Raw genomic sequence first — 23,144 nt, 5'->3', positions numbered from 1 at the left:
AGTGGACAGATTCAGATACCTCAGTGTTCACATCACGCAGGACCTGTCATGGTCCTGTCACATCAACACTGTGGTGATAAAAGCCTGGCAGCGTCTCTACCACCTCAGAGACTTCAGACTGCCATCTAAGGTGCTTATGAACTTTAACTCCTGCTCCATAGAGAGCATCACAACCTGACATAATTCATACCAAGCTCCCTGACCTGCACTCAGTCTACAACAAGAGGTGCTGGACCAAGGCCAGGAGGATCATGAAGGACTTTAGCCACCCCAGCAATGGACTGTTCTCTCTGTTGTGTGGTCACTCCCTGAAGGCTAAGGAGAAGCTTCTTCCCACAGGCGATATAAACTCTTAATTAGAGCTCTTAGAACATTGAGACCGGAACCCTAATGAGCACCTGTGGGACGCTCAGTGATTAAGGCATTGGACTACGGTTCGAAAGATCCCAGCTTCAAACCCCACAATCACCAAATTGCCACTGTTGGGCTCTTGAGCAAGGCCCTTAACCCTCAACTGAGCAGCTCCATGATATCATTATGGAGGAGTGGAAGAGGATGCCAGCAACATCATGTGCAGCTCTGGTGAAGTCCACGCCCAGGAGGATTAAGGCTATGCTAAATAACAACGGGACTCACACTAAATACTGACACTTTGGACACAGTTTTGACATGTTCACTTAGGGTGTACTTATTTTTCGTTGCCAGTTATTTAGACAATAAGGTCTGCATGTTGAGTTATTGTTAGAGGACAGTAAATCTGTACATTTCTATGGTAGTGTCCAACATAAAACATATAATAAAGTGGTTGATAAATTGTGAGGGGTGTATTTACTTTTGTAAGCTACTGTAAATGAGGACTGCTATTGCACTACTGCACTTTACAGGTGGACAAAACCACTGCAGCTCATCATTTCATTTCACACTCCATGTAGCCCCCGTGCAATATACTTTATGCAGTTTGTTTATACAGTTTATAATTTTACATTTTAACATACAGTATTTTTACTTTTTATTTTATTGTAACAAATCCGTATATATTGTGGATTTTATATTTTACATTCTTTTCTATTTGGCCTTTTTGCCTCCCTTAATTTCTTTTCTTTTTTCGTGTGACCATCCCACTGCATATCGTATTGTGTATGGTTGTGTATGTGACGAATATATATATATATATAATTTTTTTTTTTTTTTTTTAACTTGTCTCTTCATTGGCCCCTGAGGGACATGGATGGGGACAGGGGACACACCGCTTGCACCATTTTGATTTCAGTTTAAAGAGGAGTCAGGTAGGACAGGGCTCCCCCCACCCCACTCTACCCCAGTACCCCATCCCCCTGGGGGTGCTTTGTGTTACAGAGGGGTACCAGGGGTTTGTGCAGATGCTCGGATGGCCTTCTGTCCATGCAGCTGAAAGTTTCCACCCCCCCTCCTCTCTCTCTCTCTCTCATCAGCCCTGCCTGTGTGCCGGATGCTCGCTCTCTCTCTCACTCACTCCCTCCCTCCTTCACTACCCCGGAGTGGCCGAGTGGAGCTGCAGCACTAACACAGAGCCGCACTCCGAGCCGCGCATGCCGCTCAGCCGGGACTCTCAGCTCACACCAGGTAACGTTCAGCTCTCTCTCGTGCAAAGCTCACGCGCCGCGCTCGGGTGTCCGCACGTGCAATCCGTTTCTCTTTCTTTTTATTTTTAAAGACCCAAGCGCGCGCGGGACGCCGTTTTTTTTTTTTTTTTTAACCGGACCGCGCGAGCGTGTTTGCGGAAGTGCGCGCGCGCCGTACGTTCAAGTAAAAAAAAAAAAACCGGTCTGCGCGTTTAATGCGCGCGCTCCTGCACAGTGACAGAGATTAAAGTCCGTTTTATTAAATCCGCACGCGTTTATAATTAATACCCGTACATCTCTAACTCTATTCGCGTGTCGTTATTAAAAATAATCTGAAATACGAGCGCTGGCGTGAACAATCCAACATGGCGCCCATCTTTGTCGTTTTCACACATTAAATTCACACTCTAAACGTTTTCCAGTTATATCTATTTTTTATTATTATAAATATAAATATCACTCGCTGCTTGTGCGCACTGTCAAACTATATTCTGTTTTTTTTTAATGTTTTTAAATTTATTTATTTTTTTAGACCGCTAGCTTAGCCCGCTTACCGGCCACGTCAGAGCGGAAGTGGGGGAGGGGTACATACCGGAAGTAGTGTGGGCGTGACCTGAGTTATATTTTAGCAGTGACGTCACTCCGGAGAATTCCCCCTGCTCGTTGACTTCTCAGCGGGCTGAGGGGAGAGACATTTAACAGAGCTAATGAAATGTCAAATATCTAATGATATCTCCTGACATTTAATGTTAACATAGAGAGATAGAGATCTTATCAGTACTCAGAGTAAATACCCTCAATAAACTCTGGTAAATGATGTGTATAAAGTGGTACATTTTGTATTTTTTTCAGCTTTAAGTCTCACAGCAGTATGATCATATGTCGATCTGTTCAGTTCGGAACTAGAATTAAAGATCCTGAGACGCGAAACTATACTGAAAATGATGTGTAATCCAAAACCTTGCTCAGACACGTCCCTCATTCTCGTTAACCCCATGTCCTTTAGATGTGTCGGGTTCACATCTGAAAACCGTGTTTATTATCCTGTCAGAGTCTATAGTGATCTCACAGAGGTCGAGTTAGTAACGTTTATAAAAGACCAACTGTCTTATTTGACAATAAAGTGAAATCATACATAAAGGTGTTTTAGGTTGTTTTCACATTAGTTCGTTTCCGAGAACACTCGACCCCAAAGTCTGGTTCAGTTTGATCTGTGTGAACGCAGTCGTTCCGCACTCTGGAACCGTGCCTGAGTCCGCTGTATCGTTCTCGAGGCCGCCTCTTTAAGCAGGAAGGGTTCGGGCCAATCACACATGCGCGGAAGTAAACGCTGTTTAGACACGACATCATCAGTGCCGTCTGTATACGCCTAGCGCGCTCCAATCTCATCCTCTGACCTTCACAGCTATAGCACACGAGGATGTCCTCTGGACGTTTTTTACCCAAAATATCAATAATATTATGCGTGGAGCAAAGAATAACTTTGTCGTTCTCTTCCCTTGTGCTTAATGGTGGCTCACAAATCAAGTAAACGCATACTGCCGTATCGAGGAGTGTACATACGCAAGTGTAACCGAGACGCTGAGTACGGTACAAAGCAATTGTAACTGATCTAAAAACGCTCTAAGACAGACGCAAGTTTATTAATGAATGAATATTCATGTTAGAATGCGAGCTAAAAAAAAATAAAACAACAGTTTAAGTTCTGCCTCCCTGCTCTGTGATTGGCTCGCATGTCACATAGAGTGAAAAGCCAACCAAATGTGATGAGACTGAATTCTATTACCTTATTGTACTGCAGTAAATGTGATTATATTTATTTTGTTTGTGTGAGATTTCCATACCCTGGCGCTCTCTGTTATGATCATTGGTGTATCAGAATGATGCTGTAGAGAACGTTAACATAGACGTGACCTAAATGTGTAAGTTTAGTAGATTGATTAAGCCAGCAGTGTGTCTGTAAGTTGATTAATTTTGTCTAAACAAAACCAGGTCCTAATGTAATTAGTATTATATATTTCGGTGGGTAAAGTGATTGTTACCTTATATACACGTAAAGGCAAAAAGTATGCATGCTCCTGGTCATCACACATATATGTTGTTGTTCTCGCAAAGTTGGAAGAACGCTACAGAACTTAGACGCCACAATTCCACACAGAAACGCTCTGAGATAAAGTGCAAAGACTGGAGTAGATTATAACAGTAATAAAGGGGAAATAAATCTGGTACGGGACATTCAGCAAGGACATATGGGTGTGATGATCAGGTGTCCGTATACTTTTGATCATATAATGGATTATGAGCAGTAGGATGAAAAAGTTCATATATAATAACACTGTAAGCTTGTATAACACATGTGGTGAAGTTTGCATTATAACTTGTGAGAAAAGAGTTTTGTACTTTGTTTATTTTAACGGAAGCACTCGCTCTTTCCTAAAATGCAACAAGTGTTAATGGATAAAACAGACCACATTTACACACATGGCCACGCCCCCTTTATAATAAAGCTCTAACCTCACATGAGTTTGTAATACAATGAGGTGTGTGTTTGTGTAGTGTGTAGTTCATGCCTAGTTTTTATTTATCTAGGTTGATTTTAGTTTTTGCGGCGATTCGGTGATTGTGCCGTCTGTCAGCTTGCGCTCTGGTCTGTGTCTCTACAGTGCCGGGATGTCACTCGTGCTTCAGGTAGGCGACACGCCCCCCCCCCTACCCTCACCCCGTGCCCTCTCCCTCTCCTCCTAACCCCCCCTCCCCCCTCTCCAGTCTATCTGGATAACGTTTGGTCTTATGGTTTAGAACTGTGGTGTGTGTTAGTGCGTCTGTGGTGTGTGTACGTGTGTGTGGGTGTCTGTGTGATTAAAGGTCAATCAGATCATTTCATGATGTTAAGTCACCAGTCTTAACATGAAATGACTGAGATGAGTAGACTTGGTTTGTGTTTCTGTAAAATACTAAACAATTCCCTAATATACGTTTATAATGTAAGGAATAAAACACGTGTGTGTGTGTGTGTTGTTTCTGTAGTAAAATAATCAACGATGGGGTGATGGAGTTAACGATACAACCCTGGAGATGATCGTTTTCCTGTAACAGCATGTCTAAAAGTGTTTTATTCCTCTCCTTATACCACAGCATTGCATTTTTAAAAATTTATTTAAATATCTTGTATGTATATTTAATGAAACACCTCAGTTTCTTTTGGAACAGACATTGTACAGTCATGCCCTCTCCAAGTTGTATTATTGACTGAAGGTGTCTGAAAACTTGTTCACTTCCAGCTTTGCCTCTGACACTGGAGACTCCTTCCATACACGTTACATAAACATCTCCTTCAGAGAACAACAGAGAGCTTCACTGTCACAACTCTAACACACATATTTTAAACTTAATATGTTTATTTATACATTACTATGGCAACGATGGTGTATTCGAACAAGCACGGTAATATGAATCTATAATTTACCATTGGAAAAGTAATCAACCTGGTTCCGACCAATCAGAATCCAGACTCGAACAGCGCTGTGGTATAAGTGGTTATTCGACCCTGCGTTAATGCGACAAGAGAAGAATCTTTCCTTTCGTCTCCTAAAGCATTGTGGGTCGTTAGATTTCCACAGTTAATCACTTTTAATATCGAAATCACAATATGGACCTGAGCAATTATGTAACCATAAAAGTCTGGAATTTATCAAAGGTAAATTAGCAATAGTCGGAAATTTATGTAGAGTTTGTCAGTAATTTAGGTATGTGTTCGTTGTTGTACATGTTGATAAATAAGTATTTGTGTATTTTCATATGGTAACGTGGTATTTTAATTAGATAATTTGTACATAAAAGTTGTATAATTAATACAAAAGTTCAATAGTTGCACATTGCAGGTTAAAATTGCATGAAATCACATGATTTCTTAGCATTTCACTGCATATCGTACTGTGTATGACTGTATGTGACAAATAAATAAATTTGAATTTGATTCCAAAAAAAAAAACACATTTACAGAATTCAGGTTTAGTATAAATCAGCCCTGATTCAGTGCCTGGGGTAAAATATTGGGTAATACATTGAACTACTGATCAGAAGGTCACAGGTTCAAGCCCCAGCACCACCACCACCACCACCATGTTGCTAGTGTTAAACCCTTGAGCAGGACCCTTTACCCCTTACCTGCTTATGTGTGTAATGAGATAAATGTAAGTCACTATGGATAGGAGCTCCTCCAGCTTCCTTATTACAGATGAATCTTGTATCTATATTCAGATTTCTGTAATGCTGTTTGGTGTGTTAACCTTTATTTTAGTATCATTTTTATTGAATTATAAGTTATTTACATGTAAAAGTGAACACTAAGACATGTGATCTGTTGCTGGCAGCCTGAGAATTCATTTTACACTCAACTCCAGAATGATTAGTTTGAACTTTTCAGAAAAATGGGTTAAAATCCACCTCGTAAAACCCACTGAGGCGAATGATCCGAGCTGTAGGGATGTTTCTGCACGTGGAGACGACTCGATTCAATTTGCTATCAGTATTTAGTGAACAGTGTAAAACTCAGACAGAGTGGACTTCACATTAACTAAACCACATTTCCTGTTCTACAAGTGAACTTTCAACCTTCAAAATCACACAGGGGGTGTGTTCAAGGTCTCGCTATCCGGTATCCCCCAGATGAAGACGGGTTCCCCTTTGAGTCCGGCGCCTTTGAAGCTTCTTCCGCATGTCTTCTCAGGGAGTTTCCCCCTCACCACACTCACCTTGGGTTCACTCATCAGGGGTAAACTTATAAAACTAAAAATCTATTCATTTTTTTATTTACCTCCAGGAGTTTGATTTCTGTGAAGCTGCTTTACGACAGTGTCTGTTGTTAAAATTGCAATAGAAACTGAATTGAATTTAATTGAATTGGGCATTCTTACCTTTTAGGATAAAAGATTCATGAGCAAGTCATAACCTCTTGGCAGAGGTAATCAGGTTTAATGTTCTCCTTCTTAGCTTAAGCTTTACAAGACCCCTAACGCATCAGTTATCCACTAGAATGTTGTACAGTAAGTTCTTGATGTTTGATTTGTACCTAATTTTACCACAATCATAAATCCAGTTGAAGCTCCACTGAGGTTTGGTAAAGTTCAAGACCTTTGGGTTATTCTTAGTAAGAGCATCTTTTGCACCAATTTTCCAGTTTGTTTTAATAAACTCAGTGTCTAACAGCTGAATCTCCAACCTGACCAACCCGGATATGAGCTAAATCGAGGCCTCACTGAACTAGTATCAGGATTAGGTAGTGTTTTTACCCTGTGGATGGAATTTGGTCAGGTTAAAAAGTTTAACTTTTAAAACATGAGTGGTGAAGAATTTCCGAGTTTAAAATGTTCTTTAGATTGTATAATTTTTAGGGAGAAAATGGTGTTCTGTAAAATATAGAGTTCTGTGTAAAAGTCTTTTGGTTTAGTGTAACATTTCTTATGGATTTATTTTAAGACTTTATTATTGAATCAGCACAAAAATTAATATACCACCACAAGATTAAAATTAAAAAGAAAAATGTTTGTATGATGCTTAGTAAAACTTGGCAGCTAATTTCTTTATTAAACTGCACAAATTGTACCTGCGTCCTCAAAACCTCGTCATTCCAAATACTGATTTTGCTTCATTCATTACTGTTTACGCTGCTTTGTATTTTTCCCTTTTATTTTTGAAGACATGATGTGTCTAAGCCTTTTCCACAGTACTGTAATCACACCATCCAGTGTTACCCAGTTGATGATGAGTTCTCATCTGAACATGATTTTTCTTCCTCATGTCGTCCCAGAACTTGTTTCCTCTCCTCCAGCTTTCTTAATACAGATGAATCTTGTATCTATATCCAGATTTCTGTAATGCTGTTTTGTGTGTTAACATTCATTTTAGAATCATTTTTATTGTCCATTCTCTTGAAGGATGCAATAATTCTGGAATTGATTGTAGAGTAAGATGCTTACTGTGTAAGGATTGCAGTGGTCTTTGGTGTGGATGCAGCAATATGATTTGTGTATGTGTTTTTGTTTGCTGTACTTGTGTTGTAGGAAGATGCTATTGGGATGTTGGTATGGGAGTCGGAGTTAAAGAGCTCGGGTTTTAGTCCCACACCTGATACCGGTATAGGTAACAATTAGGGTTCACATATTTTTCCTAATTGATAGTTAGCATTTGTTTTTTTTCCCCTTAGTTTAATTTTAATTTACACTTTTCTAGTGATACAATCTCATTAAATGAGAGACGAATCAATAAAGTAAGAAAATAAAAATAAAAATGTAAAAACAGTTCTGTTGACTATCATGCACTTGTCTCTCTGTAAAAACTACAATGTCCATGACCTGAACTGTAGGTGCGCCTTTTTTTGGTAGACATGTTAATAGATATGTGAGCTACTGAGAAGTATGATGCAAAACAAACATTATCACTTGATAAATAGATATTTGGTGATTAATTATTAATCAATAAGATTCTTATTCCTGGTACATCCATAGTTTCTTGGTGAAGCCCCTCGCTTCCTCTTAACATCTGACTGACCTGTTTCCCATCCTGCCTTTGTAATGCATTAATCTGTCCTACTTTTTTTTTCTTCACATGATTGATTTTTTTTCCCTTTGATTTTGGTTTTAAAAGAGCGCTCGATTATGACTCCTAATAAATGTTTTTCTTTCTTCCCCAGGGTAGACATGTTCTCCAAAGGCACCAAGCGCAAGTTTCCCAGCGACGACGATGAAATGACGGACGAGAACCTGGTGGGCGCCAAGGTGTCCTCCGCGTATAGTCTGCAGCGCCAGTCCTTACTGGACATGTCCCTCATCAAGCTGCAGCTCTGCCACATGCTGGTGGAGCCCAACCTGTGCCGCTCCGTGCTCATCGCCAACACGGTGCGGCAGATCCAGGAGGAAATGACCCACGATGGGAGCTGGGTGGTCACCGAGGCCTTCTGCGGCGGCACCCAAAGCCCGTCAGAGCGTCTGGTGGCTACTGAGGTTCTCTGCCGGTCGCGAGAGCAGGAGTCCGAGCCGAAGCTCTTCTCGGTCATCAGCTATGAAGGAATCAGCCGTGAGGAGGAGGTGGTGGCGGATGAGACGCTGTGTTCTGTCTCGGTGCACGATTCCGCCTCTGACGTGTGTCTCTCGGAGACCTCGAGTCGTTGCTGGGACACGTCCGAGGACTCGCGGGAAAGCTCCAGGCTTGGCCCCGGAGACGATGACGACGACGACGAAGAGGAGGATGAAGACGAGGAGGATGAGGACGAACAAGAAAGTTCCTCTAGACAGGACCCAAAGTCTATGGGGCAAGTTTTCGGTACGTTCGAGATCAAGAACGGCGCTTCGGGTCCGGACTCGGCTCTCGAGGAGCTGTTCTCGGACGTGGACACGTCGTATTACGACCTGGACACCATGCTCACAGGCATTCAGAGCACGGCGCCCAAGATGGGTCCGTACGACCTGCTGGACAGTTTGAGTCCGTCTCACACGCCCACGTCTATAAACTCGCCGTCAAACTGCCGCTCTGATCTTAACGAACTGGACCACATCATGGAGATCATCGTCGGTTCTTAGACCAGAGTCGGCTTGGAGACTAGTACACTTGTCTGGTTTTTGTTCTTTTCATGTTTTTCTACCTGTTGTGGAAGTTCAGTCTGCAGTCCTTTCAGGGAAAGGAGTGTGTGCGCTTGCGCGTGTTTGTGTGTGTCTTCTAAAAGAATGGCCTTGATTTTATCAGCTGACCAGTTATCTTATTGCCGTACCTTTTCTATGTTTATCCTATTTGTCTGCCCCCTTTTTTTAATTTTAAATATGTATTTATTTCCTTCTTGAGTCCATTAACACTACAGGACAGGATGGAGAGCAGAACCAGATGTATACGAGACTGAAAAAAAAAAAGATATTTTCATAAAGATGAAACTGTAAAATGATGAATATATATTTTTTACAACAGATTCTGCTTGCTAACTGTTACAGTGCACTCGGGTTCCAACGTTATCGCAGATCGGTTATTGATGTCATGATATACCGCTTCTTTTCTTTTTTTTTATTATTCCTTTCAGGATTGAGAGACGGCAGTAAGAATAGAGCGATGCACGACTTAATTATTATAATTTTTTTTTATTGTAGCACACTTCTTTAGGTGCATTTTGGCACCAGGTATTTTATGTTATTTTTTCCCATCAGTATCTGGGCAAACCGTTTTTTTTTTTTTTTTTTTAATATTAGAAGTCATAGTGTTCTTATATTTGTTTTAGCGACAAATGAAGAATAATGGGGACGTCCCAGTCTATATAGTGACTTTTAATTTATTTTTATTTATTTGTTGCAAACTTTACGTGTCGAGTGTTGGCTATTGGTCAAGCTCAGGGCAGAAGAGACTTCACGGGCGTGACCCGCCCCGGACCCCTAAACCAGTACTTCATTTCAGTTTTTTTTTTTATCTGAAAGCCTTTGATGTGTGTGAAGAACAGGTCCGCTAGTTTTTGATCCTCATCTACAGATAAGATCATCTGGTCGTAGCTTTATTCTCATCATAAAGTCTCTGATCAGGTTAATAAATCCTGACTCGCGTTGTGTTTTACAGCCTGCTGTCTACGCGCGGTCTCGCCACGAGCTATACGGTAACACTTCTCTCTGATCCTATGCATTGAGTGTTGCGATGCACTTCCTATGCACAGAGTGTTCGAGCACATTTTAAAGTACAGTATTGACTTCAACTTTGTATTAGAGAGAGGATGGGGACATTTAGCGGTTGTCTTCCTGTTACACAGACTTGGATTCGGTCATCAATTCAGGGGGGGGCGGGGGGGAGGTAATAAGATGATAACAGTACGTTAATTCGAGTGGATGTTATTCCTCTCTGCTTTACGTGGGTTTCATTTTTAAGTATGATATCAATCTAGAGTAGAGCTTAAAAAACATTTTATATGTGCATTGTAGCATTTTTTATAACATTTTTAATAAAAAAGCACAAATAATGAAAAAAAAACAATTTTCTGTGTAGTTTGTTCAATATTTTTTTTTGTTTAACATTAATAACAGATAATCAGTTCCAGTTTTCACTTACACTACGGCAGCTATAAACATTTACATTTCAGCATTTGGCCCATATCCAGAGTTTATCACATTATACATCTAAGCAGTTGAGGGTTAAGAGCCCAACAGGGGCTCTTAACCAAACTACCAAACTAATCACCAAACTACCCCAGACCCGGGCTATAAAGACTATTTGTCTTCTCCTCCAAAGCCTCTTTTTTTGCCCTTGATCTCTTGATGTTAATAAGAAAAAACTCAAAGAAGTGTACACTCCTGTGTCCTGGAGATTATGAAACACTTTACCTCTAACTGTTATACCGCACTAAAACTGAGATTATGAAACACTTTACCTCTAACTGTTATACCGCACTAAAACTGGAGACTTCTTCCATACCAGTTACATAAACACCTCCCTAATGAAAACCTCACATCACATGAACATGACACTCGTTTTTCAAACACCTTTGTGGGCCGTCTGCCGTATTGTCCCCTCAAACCAGCGGTTACCATGGAAACAATGTTAATATGGACCTGTGGTTGCTACCATCGTAGCTGCTGTAAGAGAAAACTGATCAACACCTTCTGACCAATAAGAATATGGAAATCATAAGCACAGAAGAAGAAGCTGTTTAAGCTCCACTTTACTGAACATGAAGGAATTAACCGTGTGTAAGGTTTTGTGACATGATGTGATCTTTCCCATGCCTCCGTGTCCATAAAACAACGTCCTCATGGTGTTTTCCGATTCCTTATATGGTAACACTTCCCGTAGGCCGTGTCCAGACGAATATACATACAAATAGCTCATGTCCGGCGGAACCGTTTTGTCTAACCGGAAAACGCTAATGTGTTTCCTGTCGTCTGTCTCTCTACGACTTATATGCTAATGGCTGGTTCTTTGTTTGTACGGGACACAGGGAACCTGGCCAATGGCTTAAATGTGGTCTTGTGTGTTTGTCTGTTTTAGGCCGGTCGGTAAGCGTATCGAGGTGCGGCTGGCGCGTCAAGAAATATTAATTTTTCTTTCAATTCATCCTGAAACCTAACATTGTTTAATTCAGCATGAATTCTGTCATACAATCTCTCACATAAAATGCACATGTAGCAAAAAAAATTGGGATTTAAACAATTATTTACCCCATGATTGTGTTATTTGTGTGTTTTAATGGATTGATTACCGGGTAATTACAAGTTCTTAAAGTTGTAAACTTTAATTGTGAACGACACACACAACTTAGCGCAGCTTTTACTCCGGATGCCCTTCCTGACGCAACCCTCACGTTTTCCACAGCGGCTGGGGTTTGGGTGTTGGGTGTTGGGTGTTGGGTGGGTAGCGCACTCAAGACGTCCACATGGCCGGTGAGAAACCCACCACTGAGCCCCCGAAGCCTTTAATAGTGTAGTGTGGAAGAATTTCCAACATTAATTTGTACAAATAGTTAAAAGGTTAAAGATTAACATAACATGATCCGCTTTAATATAATCAGTGATATTATCATTTCATGTGAAAGCCCACGTACATGTCTGTGTGTCTCTCTGTACAGCAGAACTCTCTGTCTAACGTATTAATACAAAGAAATCCCATTCTGTAAGGTTGAGTATCTTACGCCTTGTTTACACTAAGTTGTCCTTCTTTGGTGGTCAGACAAATACACTCCCTGTTCGGTAATCGGAGAGTGAATCACAGATGAGAAATGGAAAAAGTAGATAAAAGGATAAAGATGAAGTTTTGTCTTAAAACCACTCCAGCGTGTTAAAATTCACTTATACCACTTTAGCGCTGTTATTTCAGCCAAAGTGAAAATATGAACTAATCCCAGTAAAAATATTCACTTTATTCGACACATAACTGTTCATAACATCGCTTTTACTCCACATTTAGATTTCACTTATGGTGCAGATTAAACTCCAGGCAGAGATCTAAGGACTGCAGAAGATTCAGTAAATTCTGTCCAGACAGACAGTTTTTATAATCCGACAGACAGAGACATTTTTTTCTGGTTTCAGGTCCTCCAACGTATAAAACATACTGATATCACTGAAAAGTGAGTTCTGACCAATGTACAGACAAAACCTTTCGTTTATTTATATCGATTGTGGAAGAATTTGTAAAAATAATTTATTGATTTTTTTAAACAATAAAATAGGAATCATTTTATCAGTGTAAATATCACTAGGCTGCAACAACAGGTTTCCTCGTCCATTTATAATATGTTTATTCATTATATAATACATATATATTCGTTATATATATATATATATATATGAAATTATTATTGCACCTTTAAAGTGGCGAATACTACAGCAGATGACGTCAGGATTGACGTCATTGCGCTTACGCCACAGTTTAAATCTCCAGCCCGGGCTACAGAAAAAAATCTTTAAATACTGATACGTTATGTACAGTACATATAATGTTTTTTTTTTATTATAGAAAACTGTTTGTGTGTGTGTGTTTTTTTTAACTGAGTCTATAAGTATATATATATATATATATATATATATATATATATATAAATGTGTGTTTCGATTCAAACTAGAATTATCTTTTAAGCAGTCACGTGCTCAGTTCCGTGTGGGAGAACCGAGCAACCAATCAGAAAAGAGTCGTGAGGCGAGCAACCAATCGTGCGCAGTTACTAGGCGGGCTCTATGTACAATTGAGCCAATCAGCGCACGGCTGGGATTAAATCGGACCAATCAGCGCGCTTTCACCTGACGACCGTCCATCAGCTGGCCTGTTTTTCCCGGAGCTTCTCTCACTCTCTCACACACATACAAGTTAGTTGCTCGGCGTCGCTTCGTCTCACTCCGGCTCTAACCGGGTCTAGTTGCTTAACTTTAGTGGGAGATTTACTAACGAAGCGCGACATCACGTTAGTTTGATTAACCGTAAGGATGTAGCGACTAGCAGGACGGTTGGTTTCAGCGTAGCGTGTTACGTTAAATCATCGCTGGAAGTTTTATTAAACCGGATTGTAGAAACATTATGATATGGGACAAAGGCAGATTTTATCACTAAAAGCGTCCATGAAAGGTAAGGCCACCTCTGTGTGTCGACTGGACGCGGATTCTGTGCTAAAGAAGGAAGTTGAACCCGGCCAAGGAGATGCCCTTTCCTCAGCAAGGTACAACATCTCTTCTTATAAATTATTATTTATATTTAAAAAGCCATATGCACAGATATAAACTCATCTTCGTAGCGTTGGTGAGGGAAACTGACGGGATTTGACGTGTTTAATGCTTTAAAACGTTAGATATTGGACGCCTGAGACTGTTAGCTAGCTGATGTTAGCCACTCTCGCTCTCTCTTTACAGCGACCGCGCGCGGGGCTCTTGCAACGCTCACGCGCGCGAGCTCGTGCACTTTATTGCATCAATTCACAGTAACACAAACTTTAACATTTTCTTCTTTTTATGTCGTTTGAATCTCCTTTAAAAAAAAAAAAAGCGTCTGTAAGAACAGTGTCTCAGCTAATGTGTCAGTGCGTGTTGCGTAACATGGTGCTTGCAAGACGCACAAATCGATAGTTAAAGTTGACTTTTATGAGGTTCTGCATGTGATAAAGTTGACATTTCACCTCCTAGTCGTGTCTCGCTTAGAGAAAAGAGGGATACTATCGTATCGCGATACTTGGCGGGATTCCCACAATTTCAGCTCTGGGTTCTGATTGGTCAGAAGGTTTTCTAACAATAAGAGACCTGATGCTATATGGTTGCTGTAGTAACGGCTCGTTAACATAAACCTATCCTGCTCTAAATAATCAGATTTGCATTTTGCATAAATATGCATCATCACTAAATTAATTTAAAATGTTTTTTTGCACGTATTTCTGTTTTAATAATAATACAAAAATATATTTGTAAATTTCAGTCAAGTGTGTTCTTGAAGAGATGTACAATATAAGATGCTGACACACTCCTGTCGACGCTAAAATACAAGAGTCATGGTGTAAGTTGTACATCATGGCGAAAGGTGACTAACTTCCCTTTTTACTGCTCTGACTCACAGCTGTCTACCACCTCTGCCCATATTAGGACTTCCTGCCTTTCTGTATCTGTCGTCAGATTGGTTCCTGCAGAGGATTTGCTAGACTTTTCGCCCACACCTCCGTCCCTCCCTCTCTCCCTCCCTGTCTTGCTCGCTCTTCTCTCTCCTCAGCTTCTCCTGCTGTCATGCAAGCCTCTCCAACTTGTTTCTTCCTCTTTTTTTTCACACGATTGTTTTTTGCTACTGCGATGAGATCGTGTGTCCGTTCCTTCCTTAGTTTTAAATTTATTTGTTCCCTGACTTGACAGCTTATAGCAGGTTAATTTGCAAGTGATGCAGTAATTAGTTTGCATGTTTAACATGTTAAGTGTCCTTGGATGTCTTTATAACGGATACATCGGATAATTATTTAAATCAGAACAGGCAGGTTACGGTCTTTCGTATCCTTCGGCACAGAAGCTAAAAAGGTAGAAAGTAAAGATCTGATCTGTCTCGGTGACAAGACTGTTACATGCTATCTATGTCTCATCGCGTCTTGTCTCTAAGTTCCTAAAGGTTCCTGATTCATATTTTTTCTACATACAGTTGGGAGTTCTGATTGGTCAGAGGGTGATGTAATAAACCAATGAGTTGGTTAGGGGAAGGAGTCTCCAGTGACAATGTTTTTGTGACAGTTTTTTTTCAGAACAAGGGATAGTTTTTGCATTCCACTTAGTTAAAACTAAGTGACGCAGTGGTATAATTTCAAACATCTGCTTATGTATATATTACTTATTACATTCATATTATAGTATGTAATTTATGCACAGGCCTTTTTGAGACAAATGCAGCTGATATAATATGAGAGAGACTTGTGTTTTTGGGTCTAATCAAAAGGCGAAGCTGTGTGCAAGATTTTCTTTTCAGTTTTTTTCGATGTGAATTTTAAGACCATATGCTCGAAAACACACACACAGCCTCTGAACTTATTTACTCTTGATACTGGGAAGATTTTCATTAAAAAAGAGAGAGAGAAAATGCTTGATATTAATGTTAAAATATTAGACATTAAAGTTATGGTTATTGTTTACTGCCAAGATAAAATAAATAATCCAACCAGATTAACTGTGAAAAATAATCAGTAGATTAATCTTTATAAAAGTAATCTGCAGTATATAGTGCACGCTCCACACAATGTTTGCTCGTCTGTAATGTAGGAATGTTTTACAGAAGTAGAAGTGAAACAGGAAGTTGTCCTTTTTTATTAAAAAAACAGGAAGCTTTAGACAGGGCAGTGAGCAGTCAACTGAACATAACTTGACTCCAGACCCCGATCTGTACACTGACACACAAACAGGACATCTGAGTGATATTTAAGAATAAAGTTAGTACAGGAGACTTAATTATTAGTCTAGAATTGTGTGGAATTTAATGAAGGTGTTACACACAGAGTGATGCTCAAATTAAAACCCTAATAATCGCAGAACTGCGGATGAAAAGTAGTTTAAAGTGAGCTCTGGCTCAATACAACAAAAGGCAGCATTTATGTCGAACAGTGTGATAAACTAAAATAGCAAACACTGCGCAAGGCGTAAACTATTTCCTGTTCAGCAGCGGCGAGCAGCGCCAATGTGGAAAGACTTACACTCAGCTATTGGTTTTGTTAATAAAAATCAAATATCAGCGTTGTGATCAAACAAGTGATGTAACTTTTATTCGGTTTTATGCGAAGTTCAAACACATTAGTAGGAGCATCTAAAATATGTTTGGTTTATGTATCTTACCTAAAATTTTTATTAAAAATATTTTAAAAAAGAAAATTGATTTAATATTTCATTAGGTAAAGAATTTGTATACCTTGACAAGTCTTTTAATGTGCAACGTTTTTAGTTGTTTTTCAATAAGGTGTCTGAAAGGTGTACTTTGTCACATGACTGGGGGTCATAATTTGTAAATTAGAAACAGATTGGATTGAAGGGGCAGCGAGATATTGATTCAGTGACGTTCTGCTTTTTTTGTGTCGGAATTCACCACACTTATTTGAATTATTATTTTTTATATTGGTTTTTTTTTTTCCAATTTTCTCCCCTAGTTTAGTCGTGGCCAATTCCTCCCCGTCACTAGGGGGCACCCACATTAAGGCTACTACTACCATTCAGCCGGAAGGACGAAGACTATCCCGTGTTTCCTCCGAACCGCGTGACGTCAGATGACCGCATCTTTTCAAACTTCTTGCTCACGTACCGTTAGGGGTGAAGTAACACATTCGGAGGAAAGCGCTAGCCGCTCCTTCCGCATGCACGAGCTCACAGACGCCCCTGATTGGCTGTAGAGCATTAATGTGGGAGCACGAGTACCTCTCATCCCGCTCGGCCAATCAGCTCTCTTTGTGCCTCCGGCTGTGAGAGGAAAACAGCATCACCCGGGGTTCGAACCAGCGATCTCCGGATGATAGGGCGAGCGCTTTACCACTGCGCCACTCGGAGGCTCGAAAATTTTATTTTATTTATTCACAAGTAAAAAGACTCAAGTGAACAGGTACAGATTCTACAGTTAAACTAGAGATGTAAATCAACCCTTTTTTTTGTATTACAGTACAGGACAGCCGTTTAAATGATTATTGTGATCATGTGACTTGATGCACTTTTGCTTAAATTTGTATAAATTATCTGATTTTATCCAAGCACGTCTCAAACAGTAATTTATCTCATACTGATTTCATGTTTATATTCCTAAATAGTGTCTTTGTATTTTGTATAAATCAGCCTTTGAATGTCTTCTATACCCAAGTGTGGACATTTATCATATGGACAAACAGCCCAGACAGGAAGTCTGCACATGCCGGGCTAACAGGAAGTAGACCCAGGTAGAAGCATACAGAGATGTTTTCCAGAGATTAAGGTGCCTTCTCTAAGAAAACATTTGCATAAGCCTGTGTCACGTCAGTGTTTTAGTTTTGTTTCAGCGTCCTGCTCAGGACATACAGTCCGTCGTTAGTGTGTGTTGTCTGTGAACAGTTTATCAGGCAATCTCTCTGATCATGTTTGGTGTTGTGTAAAAGTGTGCAGACTCGTGAAGCGATTCGGTGCAGCCCCTTGTCTCTGTGCTCTCGCAGTTCTCCCGGTTGTGTTTCTTGCGCTCGACAAGAGAGACGAGACACGACACCACTCGAACCCCATCCTCTCGTCTTGTTGCTGTTGCCATGGAGAACAGACCGGCGGGGCCAATCTAATAGCAGAGGCTCGGTTTAAATCACGGCCTGAGCTACAGAACACACACGCACGCACACCCCTTCGCCTTATTATTTTACACCGGTTTACCATGTGTGTGTGTGGAGCAGTGTTTGTTAAGCTGGAGGGAATTTCCTGTTTAATTAAGTACAGTTTCAGTCTCTGTGCTGTTTCGAGCCCAGAAGCTTTTTATAAATCTCATTTATATAAATTAATTGACACCTGTAGATGTTTCAGAGAACATATTAATGTGTAAAATGTAGGAGATGAGTTTTCATTAGTAACAATTTCTGTCTTTTTGCTTCTCTAAAGGATAAATGAGTCGTTTTTGTGTATAGTGTGTTTTCTATTGTAGGAGTAAGAGTATCAGAACCTCATCTTTTCTCTTGTAATTTTTAGTAGTTCAGTATGCAGAGGTGCCAATATTTATGACTTTGGTCTGGGGTCATTTGGAAAATGTCTCCTCAAGGGGGACAATTTAAATAACAAAAAAAAAAAGACGTAGAGACTTGTTTATTGAGTCTGGGTTTGTGAGCGAGGCTCTTCGGGGCAGATCTTCTTTCTTGGCTCCGTGATGATCCGTGTGGTGGATTAGTGGAGGGAAAAGGCGAGGCCCTCCTCAGGGCTCGTGTGTTTGTCTGCAGTGAAGCACAGAGTGGTGCAGTCTGCGGTTGGAGCTGTGGGGGGATGATGTTTTCCTGTGTGCTGCAGCGTGATAAATGGAGGAGGCTGAGCCACCCACACCACAGAGAGGAGAGAGAGAGACGAGTGGACAGTCTTGACTGTTTCCTCCTTCACCACCACCACCATAGTCACGCTGGTCACGGTGTAGCGCAGCAAAATAACACTGTTTATATGGAGATGGATGGGACAGGAATCAATAGTCACATCGGAGTACGATATTATCACAATGCCTTCAGAGCAAGTATCACGATTTTATAAATATTCCGATTCGATATTACATTTTCCCCAGATTTTTTTTGGCTACAGTGTTAAACCTTTTAAAAAGTTTAATAAGTAATTTAATGTAGGACATTCCTTGTAACATTAGTTTTTGAACTTTAAACCCAAGTGCAGCGTTTAAACAATACAAACTAACTTTAAATAAAGCAGTATAACTTTAACTGAGCAGTGCGCATCTCTGTTCACCACCTTAATTATTATTTATTAACAAACTTGCCAAATAATTCGCTCCTACCACACGGGATGTAAAAAGTTTAGAGTGCATCCACCTGTAGAATTTTTTAAAAAATGGTGACGGTCTAAGACTAATTCACCCAGAGTTTGGAGATTAAGGGCAGATCAAAGGTTTTATAACAAGCATGATTTTTGATAATGTAACTCCATAGAAATGTGTTTCTGTTGCGCAACTCGGATGCTTCTGCGCTCAGGACAGAATGGTTTATATCTGAGGCTGATCAGCGGTCACAGGCAATCAAACTGAAAAAAGTGACAATTCTGGTCACAGTCCGATCGACCGCTTCATCTCTATCATAAATTTAAAAAGTAGTTTTTGTTTGTTTTTCAATTTTGAAGTCCGTTTTCTATCTCCAAGGTTATATAAGGTCACTTGTAACTTGGTTTCAGTTTTAGTTCTGCCAGTTCAATGAAGTTACTGTTACTTGAAATACTGAAGTTGAGTATTTTCCTAAAAGCGGCATGTTTTTCTATTTCTATTAGCTGTAATTAGGACTCATCGTACTGCAAGCATGTAGTGTTCTCATCTCCTGTGAGGTTTGTTTGCGCTCCCGCTCCAGACTCTTTCTTTCTTTCAAGTTTAACATTAAATGAGACTTAAGACAATATAACGTGTTAACGTGTAAGCAGCGTTATCAGTTGTATATTAGTTTAAAGCACATTTTTTGCTTTTGTTCGCACACTGCTGAATGAGAGTATTGGAAAAAAACTGCAGTTTATAACTTCTTTTTGTACCTGCATATTTATGCACTTCTATTTTGATAAAATTATTTCGTTTTATTTTGGTCAATAATGTAAATTTTTTTTTTCCCCTATGTTTTTTTTTTTTATGTGTGTATGTATGTATGTGTGTGTATTTTTAACAATTAATATTCTTATCCCTTTTATTGTAAAATTATATTTGTATATTTCGACTCTTTAGTGCAACTTACTACAACGCACAGAAAGCTTTCTTTTTAGGTCATGGGCAATTGTATAATCATTTCACTGCATAATCGTGTGTGTGACAAATTTAAGCTCCTGAAAATGTCGTAAAACGTGCTGATGCTGGAGACTTCTTTAGTAAATGTCTCCTTAGATATTTAAAAAACGTCACCATATCAACAATTAGTCCTCCCTTAGTTTTTATTTTATTGTTAACCGCACTTGTGTACACATTGTTGTTTATGAGCTGTTGCCATAAAAATTATGGTTTAGAACACTGCGTGTTAAGGACGATTAATCAACACCTTGTGATGATCAGAATCCAACACCGCTGTGGTGTAACTTATTATTCATGTTAACAGAGACTGAGTGAGTATGATGAAGTTGAAGCTTACAGAACATTTTCTTTCTTTTTCTCTTTCTCTCTCTCTCTCTCTCTCTGTATGTGTGTGTGTGTAGGTACGGTCTGGGCCGTGGGGTGAAGCGTAAGCTGAACAGCGACTCTGAGGAGTCCGCACTGGACCTCCCGTACCCCCAGCAGAGACAGCTGGTGCTGGACCTGTGTCTGGACAAACTGCAAAGCTGCCATCGGTGCGTTGAGCCCAGCCTCCACCGCTCGGTGCTGCTGGCCAACACGCTGCGCCAGATCCAGCTGGAGATGAGGCTGGAGGGCGGAGACGCGCCGCCTCCCAGTTCACCTACTCGGTTTCCTCCTCCCACCCCACGCCACGCCCCGGAACTCCCATCCGTACCCGTAGACCCTTCGCCACTTCTTCCTCTCTCCGCACCCATGTCCACATCATCCTCATTAGAGCTGACACCCGCCGGGAGTAAACCGGCACTCCCGGGCGAGCCGGACCCGAAGATGCCCGATTCGCTTTTCGGCACTTTCGAGATCACAAACTCCACCAGCTACCTGACGGACCTGCCCCTCGACGACATCTTCGAGGACATCGACACATCCATGTACGACTCATCAGAGATCTCGGTCCTGACGTTCTCCGCCCCGAGAGAGGACGCGCTGAAGAACCTGTCGAACCTGCAGCTCTGCCTGGCCGACCTCAGCGACCTTGACAACATCATGGACATCCTGGTGCGCTCCTGAACCCCCGCCGCTACTTCGAGACATCGGCAAAATCCACACTGAATGAAATGTTTAAAAGAAGTTAAACCTTTTCTTTTTTTATTATTGTAATTTAATCTATTTTTATACAGAGAACTGATATTTATAAGAAAACACACAGACTGTAGGAGGCACATTGGTCCTGTCCTTATTTGAGCAGAGACGTGTACGTATATGCAGGGACGACGACAACGAACTGGAGTGTGAAGAAGTATTAGCACCACTCGATGCTTTCTTATTTATAACAGACTTTGTAAATATGACGTGCAGCAGATTGCTTTTGTGGAGAAAGAGCTTTTATTTAATTTTTATGAACGAACCTGATCCTGTGAGTATTTCACGAGCTTTATACAATATAAACCTATATTTTAATCAGTGATTACGACCGACGGTGACATGCACACACTCACACTACCTCTCAACAACCAAGAGCAATCTGCCTCCTTTAACTTCCTTTTTATTTCTTATGATATTTTATTAAAATTTTTTTTTGTTATTCTTTCACACATCACTCCCAGCCTGCTCTGAGACATCCGGTCCTTCTAAATTTTTACAAAGAATTACATTTTGGTGTGCGTGTGTATATAGGTATTTGTCCCCCCCCTCCCCCGACTGTCAGACCGCATCACGAACTTTAGTGCCTACAAACGGAGGATGAAGACTAGCGATGGCGGACATGCACACTGTGGACACACACAGACTTCCTTATTTCTGTTTTTCACTATAAATCCCAGTCTTCTAAATAAGCCATGTTTTGCAAATACGCAATCTATTCTGAACCCTTAAGACACTACGGAGGAATCCCGGCCTCGGATCCGCGCTAATCGGACGCTTTCTCAGACTTTTGTGTAAAATGTTTCAAGTATGATTTATTTTATTTTCCACGGGACGGTGTGGTGCGGAGAAAGAGTAATTAGACACGCTTTTCACACAGGGCTAACAAAATCAATGCTGGGAAATGTGGGCGGAGCTAAATTGTGCAGTTCATCAATTGGTCGAGTGATTCTAATGTAAAATCCACATTGTTCAAAACATAGCGTTTTAATATTGAACAAATAATTTGGATTTTTCTTTGACATTTCCCCCTACATTAGGGCTTTTTAAGCTTTTTTTTTTTTCTCAAGATTTATTCTAAATATGAAGTAGCTTTTTATTGATTACATGATGTCTTGGTTTGTTCTTAAATATTTTAGTCAGGGTCAGGTTAATACAAAGGCTCACAAAATCGATACAGTTCATTTCACATTAATGGATGGGGGGGGGAGTTGCATTCTCAGTGCTGGAAAAGCGAGGACGTGTGACACGCTGGAAAAAGTTGACACGATTCTCATGAGGGCGTCAAAAAGGGGCAGGGCTTGCAGCAAACGTCTGGTTATGGTAAAGTACCTAAGTGACTGGCAATCATACTTGGTTTGCAACAAGCCACAGTGCTTATATATATTTTTTAACTTGAAGATTAGTTTATTTAGTGTACTTTTGTTACAGCGTACTGTGGAGCTAAAATGTGGAGCTACATCCCAAAAGACGCAGTGACCTCTTTTGGCTTTTATGGTTCATTAAATACCGCAGCAACAAACTCCCACTCATTGCAAATATAAATTATACCCTGACATTATAATGAATTTTGAGTTAGACTCTTTGACTAAACTATTAAAACCATTAAAACTCCTCCCACTTTAACTAATCAAGAGTCGACACACTGTCCTGTGGAAATGTGCTGTGAGCGGGTGTGGCGTTTTGCACTGAGAGAGGAGCTGGTCAGGAGGGGGGAGGGAAGAGAGAGAGAGAGAGCACGGGAGGAGGAGGAGCTGGAGCTAAAGCCTGAACACGATCACATGTAAGGAGGAAGTTGTGGAAAAGGCTGCACTGAAAATGAGAATGTGGAGACCAACAACCCCGCTCCCCACCCTTTACCCAAAAAGGAAGGCTTTTTTTTTTCCCCCTTTCAACCAATCAGAATGGTTTGGAGGCGGAGCTTCATGTGGAAACCCGCCTCTGCTCAGGACTACTCACATGCTCAACTATGTGTTGTTTAGAGCCCTGTGTCACACGTTTATT

The 23,144-nt window shown here is 40.6% G+C and overlaps 2 protein-coding genes across 10 annotated transcripts; both read left to right on the top strand.

The window, feature by feature from the left end:
• Positions 1 to 1,495: 1,495 nt before the first annotated feature.
• cdca4 (cell division cycle associated 4) lies at positions 1,496 to 10,594 on the top strand. 9 transcript variants are annotated; one of them, XM_053489164.1, is made up of 4 exons: positions 1,521 to 1,602; positions 4,191 to 4,289; positions 7,664 to 7,742; positions 8,293 to 10,594. In XM_053489164.1, the coding sequence occupies exon 4, from the start codon at positions 8,300 to 8,302 to the stop codon at positions 9,176 to 9,178; it is 879 nt and encodes a 292-aa protein (XP_053345139.1). In that variant the 5' UTR covers positions 1,521 to 1,602; positions 4,191 to 4,289; positions 7,664 to 7,742; positions 8,293 to 8,299; the 3' UTR covers positions 9,179 to 10,594. The 9 variants fall into 9 exon arrangements, 8 of the variants coding, with proteins under 8 accessions (XP_053345133.1, XP_053345139.1, XP_053345135.1 ...); XR_008356591.1 differs by lacking the exons at positions 7,664 to 7,742; positions 8,293 to 10,594 and adding an exon at positions 4,629 to 5,425; XM_053489160.1 differs by lacking the exon at positions 7,664 to 7,742.
• Positions 10,595 to 13,371: 2,777 nt separating this feature from the next.
• On the top strand, positions 13,372 to 22,118 carry si:dkey-177p2.6 (uncharacterized protein LOC568712 homolog). The gene is made up of 2 exons (XM_053488405.1): positions 13,372 to 13,770; positions 20,423 to 22,118. The coding sequence occupies exons 1-2, from the start codon at positions 13,637 to 13,639 to the stop codon at positions 21,066 to 21,068; spliced, it is 780 nt and encodes a 259-aa protein (XP_053344380.1). The 5' UTR covers positions 13,372 to 13,636; the 3' UTR covers positions 21,069 to 22,118.
• Positions 22,119 to 23,144: the final 1,026 nt, after the last annotated feature.

The sequence above is a fragment of the Clarias gariepinus genome, chromosome 27, assembly GCF_024256425.1.
Source record: "Clarias gariepinus isolate MV-2021 ecotype Netherlands chromosome 27, CGAR_prim_01v2, whole genome shotgun sequence".
NCBI lineage: Eukaryota > Metazoa > Chordata > Actinopteri > Siluriformes > Clariidae > Clarias > Clarias gariepinus.
Note: the sequence above shows the minus strand (reverse complement) of the source record. Positions and strands in the feature narration are given on the sequence as shown.